Source organism: Sinocyclocheilus rhinocerous, unplaced genomic scaffold (genome assembly GCF_001515625.1).
Source record: "Sinocyclocheilus rhinocerous isolate Xijiao unplaced genomic scaffold, SAMN03320098_v1.1 scaffold617, whole genome shotgun sequence".
In the NCBI taxonomy this organism is placed as follows: Eukaryota; Metazoa; Chordata; class Actinopteri; order Cypriniformes; family Cyprinidae; genus Sinocyclocheilus; species Sinocyclocheilus rhinocerous.
This window is the reverse complement of record NW_015632743.1, coordinates 308,951-317,622: the sequence shown is the minus strand read 5'-3', so window position 1 is coordinate 317,622 and position 8,672 is coordinate 308,951. Positions and strand designations below refer to the sequence as shown.

Sequence of the window (8,672 nt, the reverse complement as noted above, 5' to 3'; positions counted from 1 at the left end):
AAGTTTTGATACAATATCATTACAACCATACTTTCTTTGAATTAATGAAAATGCATATTTTTCAATTAAAGAAAACTTAGAGAGTGTGGGCTGCTTCTGGTGCTTGGATTTGTAGGCCCTACTTCAATAATGAGGTCCACGTTTAAGAATACACTAGAAGTTTTTTCTCTCTCTATTTAACAGCATTAACTTACAACGAAAGACGTCTTACAATTACATTTACATTTAGTCATTTAGCAGACGCTTTTATCCAAAGCGACTTACAAATGAGGACAATAAAAGCAGTCAAAAGTAACAAAAGAGCAACAATATATAAGTGCAAATGACAAGTCCGGACGGTGAAGGGAACTGCCGTCAGCGCGAGACCCGTTGTGAAGCGGGAGCAGCCGGCAGAGGATTCCGCTAGGATTCCGCCCAAAAATACAGAACGGCCCACCGGGAATCCTCCCGGTGCTCCCGATTAGCCAATCCGGGCCTGATTACTGTATATACAGTTGTGTTTAAACACAACACTGTCAAACACCATACTCTGTTGACTGGAAAACCAAATTTATCCAAAAACTCACTAAGATGTTAACAGCTTTTTTCTGTGAAAAAACAAAAAACAAAAACAAATGGGCACCAAAGTCAGAAGCTCCAAAGATCGGATAAAAAGGACATTCACAAGACACCAAATACAGACTCATGGTTCATAAGTCTTTTTTAGCTTTTCTGTTTCTAATATTATGCAAAGTAGTACCATATTGTTTAATTTCTTTTATAAAATGTTCACAATTTGACTTAGCTTTAGCCCATTTCTTTACATGAATATGATATTTTTTAAGTACAATAATTAGTTGTGTAAGGAAAGAAAGTGTACTTTTAGAATCAATTGTATCTTGTACAAAAACAATCATACATTTAAATTTGTATTAATGTTCCAAACATTCTTGAAATGAAGTTAGATACATCAATCCAAAATAATCTCGAGCGTTCACACTGAAAAAAGAGATTAAATGTAAACACAGCTTGCCATAATTCAGTGAATGACGTCGCATAGCGTTGTTCGTGTGAAGCGCATCAATAAAGTTCAGCGATTCAAAGTGTCATTTTACTTCCTGTTTTCATTTTTTCATGTGACATCTGAGAAAATTCATCTCGACAGTAGGAAAAAAATAAAAACTTCAGTGCTGCCACGTCAGGATTACAGCTCTAGATAACCACCTGGCCGAAATCACCACATAACCGGTACAGAAGATATCAGCCCGGCGTGAGCTTTCTTCAGACATGGAGAGCAAATATAACTTGAAGAGTCCAGGTATGTCATCACATCTTTTCCACATCATCAACATTAAATCAGTCACACCTTTAATTTCATGAGGTTTGTGCTCTATATGAGGCTATACACACATTCAACTCTTTAAATGTCGTGATTAGCCTCAGTCAGAGCTCATTCTTGTAAGTTATGAGTCAATGCTCCATCTCACACTGTGTGTGAGCACAGTGTTTAACTGTTTGCTATTGTTAGCCCTGAATCTGTGATCGAACAAAGTGCCATGCCATGTAAACACTATGGTACGTGAATATGATAATCGTCAAATACCATGGTATATGTTGATAGTACCATCACTGTGCCATGGTGCTGTCACTACAATAGTGTTTTGGGAAGAAACCAGCAAACGTTGATACAGTAATTGTACAGAAATTTGTAGTTTGTAATAAATGGAGGATTTTAACAGTGTCAACCCAAAACTGTAGTAAACAATTAGTAAACAATAAATAACCTTGAATAAGTAAAATAAGTAAACAAACAGCAAAAAAAATCCTGGAACTCAAACTTTTAAATGTAATAACATTATCATAAACGCCATATGCCCAACAATATGCTAATATTTTAAGTGACATGATATGATGTGCTACCCACATTTGTATTTTTTAAAAAAAAATTTTTTTTGTGCTACGCATTTTCTTATTTCAGAGATTAATCAGTAGGACACTACATTATGTGTTTACTATTTTGTTTCTGTTTTATTTAGACTAGTACCTTTTGCTAGGCTATATTTATTGTTATTATTTTTATTGTTTTTTTGTTTTAGTTTAGAGTTGTCTTGCAATAATTTTAGCTTGAGTAATTTGCTATAGGCTTTGTTTTGCTAATTATTTGGGCTTTTGCATGGTTTGGATCTCTAGTGGTTGCTATGTGGTGACTTACTATCCCAAGTCAAAAATCCCAAGTCCACCCTTAAGTCTCTCTGATATCGTGTGGGATTTTTTCCCTTTTGTTTTTAGAGAAGTGATAGTACGTATGATTTGAGAAATCATGTGTGCAGTGCAATCAGGATGGGTTATGCACAAAATTGAATGCATATATTTTAGTTTGAAATACTGTAGTGATGCTTGTCTTCGCAAACACCACTAATGAATTACTCCGTTTTGTCTTCACATAATTTCGAGAGAGGCTAATATACGAACCAATCTAGTACAGCTCTACTGTAATACATAGACACTAGAGTCACTAGCACCAGGCCTTGTTTTCTGGTCCATTCAGAGACCAGTCAGTATATAGAATATTTGTTGCAGATATTGACATAAGAGCACAGCTCAAAGACAGATCAGTGTGGCAGGATCAGCAGCAGTCTTTTGTCTGTTTTTAATGTTTCTTAGCTGTGAAGAGGCTGATGAAAGAGGCAGCAGAGCTCCGGGACCCGACAGAACATTATCACGCTCAGCCACTGGAGGTGAGACACTGCCGATGCCTAGTTTTATTATTATAATTTAATATTAGTATTGTTATTATTGTCTTATTAACGATAATAATGATTTTTTTTGTAAAGCATGATGAGTATGAACTAGTTTTCATCATGTTGTTTTTATTCTCCCTTACCGAGTGAGTGACTTTGTGATTGTCACGTGTTCAACAGGATAATCTGTTTGAGTGGCACTTCTCCGTTCGAGGACCTCCAGACTCTGATTTTGATGGTGGAGTGTATCACGGGCGGATTGTGCTGCCCCCTGAATACCCCATGAAGCCCCCCAGCATCATTCTGCTCACTGTAAGACAAGTTCTGTACTGCTTAAACCAGTTCAGCTTCTAATGCCTCCACTCACATCCTACACTCGATAAGGATAATTAGACAATATTTTGATGAGTGTGTTCTTGTGCTGGTACCTTGGTGGGTTTAGGCCTTGACAGCTGACTCCTGAAGCTTTTCGTGCTCTTCATATTCTGTGCGGCGGTCAGTTCACAGCAGTGACAGAAATGAACTTGCGATATTTGCCACCCTAATTTATTTTTTTCGTCAAATTCTTACATTTAATCATTAAATTCGGTTAGAATAATAAGACACTTTACGGCCATTAACAGTCAAGTCAGCAAAAATCTAGTTTTGAACTGCAGGTGTGTCACAGAAGCAATTAGATGTATACTGGAATATTTTGAATACTGAAATATGAAATGATTGTTTTCTAAATAAAATTATACTTTAAATATGAAACTAAAACCACCAGTAGGCGTCAGAAAGTCACTGTCTTTGATGAGTGAGTCATTCATTTAACCAATTCCTTCAAAAAGCTGATTCATTCAGAAATGAAGCAAGTGAAACACCACTGTGTGTTGCTTTGGAGACACACAATGGTTATGATGTGGCTTTGTTTGAAACTATTTTCTTTGGGGAAAAAAACAGAAAATATTGTGTTTAAGATGTAACTCGCAATATTAACTTGTTTAATGAACTGCTGTATAAAATCATTATCAAATTTGCAATCATGCAGGTATTTGGGAAAAAACAAGCATGCTATAGAAGACAAATTCATACAGGGTATTTTTGCCCCATATTTTCAATTTTGCAGTCATTCTAACTGCATTGTACTGACACACAATGGTTATGATGTGGCTTTGTTTGAAACTATTTTCTTTGGGGAAAAAAACAGAAAATATTGTGTTTAAGATGTAACTCGCAATATTAACTTGTTTAATGAACTGCTGTATAAAATCATTATCAAATTTGCAATCATGCAGGTATTTGGGAAAAAACAAGCATGCTATAGAAGACAAATTCATACAGGGTATTTTTGCCCCCATATTTTCAATTTTGCAGTCATTCTAACTGCATTGTACTAGACCACATCACACAGTGCTTTTGTTTGCTTTTTGGCAAAGTGAGTAATATGCTCAATAATGTCATCTTACACTTCTTTAAAACAACAATTACAAAATTATCGTAGACATTATATATCGCACACCCCACTCCAGAATGTTATACTCCTTCACAGATCTTACCTGGGACTAAGTAAGTAAAAACTACTGGAACCAGATGATTTACACAAGGAATGGTTTCATTAACGATACTTGAACGCCTGCTAAATTACCATGTTTTTTTCAATGCTGATGAATCTACAGCACCTTTGAATACCTGAATAACTGTATACCACCATGTAGTACTATGACAGTAAATAGTAGGGATGTCACAGTGAGGAAAATTTTTATATAAACTTGTGACAAAACCAGTATTACCGGTAACACCAGGGGAGGTCGGGGCTTTGGACTCTTTCGCTTTCAAATTTGCGATGTTGGTGTCACATTGTGTTTTATCTTCTTTACACCTTTCATTTTCTAAGACTGAAACCAGAGAAGGTTTCAGAAGGTTGTTGTTTAAGAAGCGATCGTTTAAAATCAAAATATGGCCAACCAGGCGCTTTTACATTTCACTTGGAAACCCAATCCTCCGTCATTGTCTCGTCAGTATTCGAGCCTAACTCTCTTCACGTGAAAAGTGAAGTCTGACTCCTGCTGCGGCTCTGCAGCTCGTGCTGTATGGAGCAGAGCAGACGCTTTCAGTTTACAATTGTCAACAGAACTAAACCGTTTTTAGTTCTGTAAAAAAGCAAATGACAGTGGGGGTGGTACCACAGTGGGGAAGGAATGTATTTGGTTTATGGCTTAACACCGGGTAATACCAGTAACACAGACTACAGCAGCAAGCCTAGTAAATAGACAGCACACCTTTCTATTGTGTCGTCTGCTTGCATGCATTGTGACCAGTGTGGTGTGATTAGTGTGAGTTGAGACTGTTATGAGTTGATTCTTAAGCTTAAATGAAACTTAAAGGGATAGTTCACCCAAAAATAGCTTCTTCTTTTTTTTCCTACTATGGAAGTCAATAACTTCCGTCAACTATTTGTTTACCAACATTCTTCAGGATCTCTCCTTTGTGTTTAACAGAAGAAAGAAATTAATAAAGGTTTGGAACAACATGATGGTGAGTAAATGATGACAGAATTTTTTGTTTTTTTGGCTAAACTATCCCTTTAACCTTATTTTTCCATTGTTTCCAACACAATTCGACATGTTTCTTTTCGAAGTAAACAAACCAAAAAGTCATGATTGTCCACCCTGCACAAAACTTTTTTTCCCAATTAAATGCTCTCTAGAATGAAAATGTCCCTTCCCTTGATACCACCTGCACCTGCAATCATGGTTCATATGAACTGGCTATTAAAAGTCCTTTGATATGTCCCTCCCTAACTGCTTGTTTCAGTAAGTAATACGTAAGCTATCCAGTTTTATGTAGTCATTAGGGCTTGTGACTTAAATTACTGATCTAAAACAAAGTGTATCTTTGTAACATTCACATTCAGTAATAAATGTTCTTAAAAAACAAAAATAGCTTTGTTTTGTATATAGTTACGAAAAATTATTGGGGGTTCATCAAGTTAATGTTTCTTTTGAAATCCTAATGGATTTTTACAACATCCCTCATTTCTCTTTTTAGCTTTCTGTCTATCTTCCCTTTTTGACTATGTTTCACTTTATTTGAATTTTAAATAAGTTGGTGGTCATTTGTTTAAATTTTGTTTATGTTGCTCTTTACACAAAAGTAACATTGCATTAGTGCAGTCCTTTTATTTATTTTTATTTGTTTATTTATTTTAATTAAAGGGGTCATATGATGCGATTTCAAGTTTTCCTTTCTCTTTGGAGTGTTACAAGCTGATTGTGCATAGATAAGATCCCTGAAGTTGCAAAGACTAAAGTCTCAAAACCTTTGTGTTGAAGCAGCAAATCGGAAATCTTAACTGTTAATGTGTGGAAATAACTTAATGCCTTAAAGGAATAGTCCTGGATATAAACATTTGTTGACAATTTACTTGCCCTCAGGCCATGAAAGATGTAGATGAGTTTTTCTTCTTCAGAACACATTTGTAGAAATGTAGCGTTCCATCACTTGCTCACCAGTGGATCCTCTGCAGTGAATGGGTGCCGTCAGAATGTCAGCTGATAAAAACAACACAATAATCCACAATCCACACAACTCCAGCCCATGTTTATATTATTTAGCCAGTCTGCTAACTCATTCTGTCAAATGGCTTGTGTATGCAGAGCATTCGCAGCCTATATGGAAGGAACGCCAACTGTTTTTCACTCAAACAGGAGCACCACAATTAAATATTGTTGTCTGTTTGACTACTACTGAACTAACCCCCACCAGCTTGTACCGTACAAATGTAAACACCCCCTGGGAAAAACCTTAGTGTCTGGTGGACTTGCCCCTATACCAGTCTTTTTGTTCAAGGGTCTTATATCAGTTTTATTTTGCTTTATGGTGTATAAGTAGGATTTATTTTGCTTAAACTGCATCACTCAAAATATTATGTCAATTACCTTTAAAGGTTATTAACAACACAACATAATTGTAAATCTGCATTTACCAGTACATGCTTGCAGCTTCCGCCACTCAGAGCATTAATTATTCAGCAACTTTGATTTAATAGAATACACTGACAGTCAAAAAACAGACCTTTTCAACTCAACTTTATTCCAAAATATGAAAGCTAAACACTTTCTTTTGCAATTCTGTTTGCACTGTAAAACATTTTTATAGATTCAGTTCACTTTTTGTTTCTTTTGCAAACTTTTGTTTTCATTTTAGTTAATGGAAATAAAAACTTTAACTATAATAACCTTGGTTTAGGCAAACCACTGACTAGTTGCTTTTGACAGTATGTAGTTTTGCGGATCCTTATATTAGGTGATGATTTTTGGGAAGAGGTTCTGAGTGATGTTTTTTCTGTCATGGCTTATAAGTGTCCTTCATGTCATCTGCTGACTTCCTCTTCCCCTAATCTGTTTTCTGTTGTCCCTCTCTGTTTCTCTTTTAATTAATACAAAACTTGCTCTCATCTTCAGCCCAATGGAAGGTTTGAAGTTGGGAAGAAGATCTGTCTGAGCATTTCCGGTCACCATCCAGAGACATGGCAGCCGTCATGGAGTAGTGGGTATCTCCGTAAATTTATACCACCAACCAAACCAAACGTTTACACCACCTCTGGAAAAACTCTGAATATTGGATTTTTTAAAACATTGATTTATTATTGATTTAATATAGTCTTTATTTTCTGAATACGAAATATAATATAATATGACCCAGACACGTTCTCAACATGAAATTAATCCACTTGCTGCCGTGTGACACACATATATTACACATTTGTATACAGAGGTTTCCAGTGCATCTTGTCCAGTGTTGATTCTGTACCTTCCTCTGTTATCCAGCATTAAGCTGTGTGTTTCGCTCTGTGTTTTTGTGTCAGTTCGGACAGCCTTGATAGCGATTATTGGATTCATGCCAACTAAAGGGGAAGGAGCCATAGGATCTCTGGATTACACTCCTGAGGAGAGAAGAGCTCTCGCTAAAAAGTATGATGTCCATCCTTTACCTCTTTACCTACCTCTTTTTTTATTCATCTGTTACATTCATGCAGGGCCGGCCCAAGCCTTTATGGGGCCCTAAGCAGAATTTTACATCGGGGCCCCTCAGTGCCGCCAATATGACTGATTATTGTCAATGCTTGATTATTCGCACACCCATTATCGATTTTATTTGTTGTAGCCATGTTGCTTTCATCATACCAATATCTGCCTGCTATGTTTTTACTCTTCTGTGATTTTTAATTGTAACAGTAGCAAACCCACAAGAGTGGTCAGGTGTTAATTTGCACTTTAACATTCAAAGTCTTACAGTACTAAGTGGCATACTTAATGTGGTGTACTGAAAAGTAGCTAAATAAACCAGCAAACAATGCATTTACGGAACAGAATGTTATTTTAACAACATAAATTATTAAACGCACATCTAAAACAACAACTCTTAATCTATAACTAGCTAATTGAGGCATAATGATATTGGAATATAGCAAGACCCCAAAGGTAGGTAAATAATGTTAAGCTGTTATCAGCACCAAGTTTATGAAACAGAAGCTTATTTTTATTACAAAAATATATACACAGGAAAGTTATTTATTATATAGTCACAGAAGACAAAAACATTAATCAAAAACTAGCCAAGTAAAATATTATAATATATTATGATGTCAAGGCTATTATGGATGTTTATCAAACATGAACTTCCCTAAAACAAGAAGATACCCTACCTAGGCTATGCTAATTAACTAGTCAGCCAGGCCCCCTCCCACCCCAGGTTCAATTTGTCCCCCCTCCACCCCCGGAATGCGATCGATTTTAACCCTTTGACGCTTTGGCTGGCACTGAGCCAGAGGAAGAAGCACTCGGTGCTTTTCATATATCAAAGCTGTTCAGTGTTTTCAACCGCTTTATTTAATTTATTTTAAGATTTCAGACATTTAAATAGACATTGTGTAGGTAACCCTAAAGTTTACTCTGTTCTCTCCCAGTT

At 36.2% G+C, this 8,672-nt stretch overlaps 1 protein-coding gene across 1 annotated transcript in view; it reads left to right on the top strand.

Moving 5' to 3' along the window:
* The first annotated feature begins 1,093 nt into the window (after positions 1 to 1,093).
* The window catches only part of ube2j1 (ubiquitin-conjugating enzyme E2, J1), a 16,294-nt gene continuing 8,715 nt past the window's right edge, over positions 1,094 to 8,672 (top strand). Inside the window, exons 1-5 of the mRNA XM_016556083.1 lie at positions 1,094 to 1,297; positions 2,644 to 2,717; positions 2,901 to 3,032; positions 7,166 to 7,250; positions 7,570 to 7,675. Coding sequence (XP_016411569.1) covers positions 1,267 to 1,297; positions 2,644 to 2,717; positions 2,901 to 3,032; positions 7,166 to 7,250; positions 7,570 to 7,675 — 428 coding nt within the window. The 5' untranslated portion in view covers positions 1,094 to 1,266. The remainder of the gene's footprint in view (positions 1,298 to 2,643; positions 2,718 to 2,900; positions 3,033 to 7,165; positions 7,251 to 7,569; positions 7,676 to 8,672) is intronic.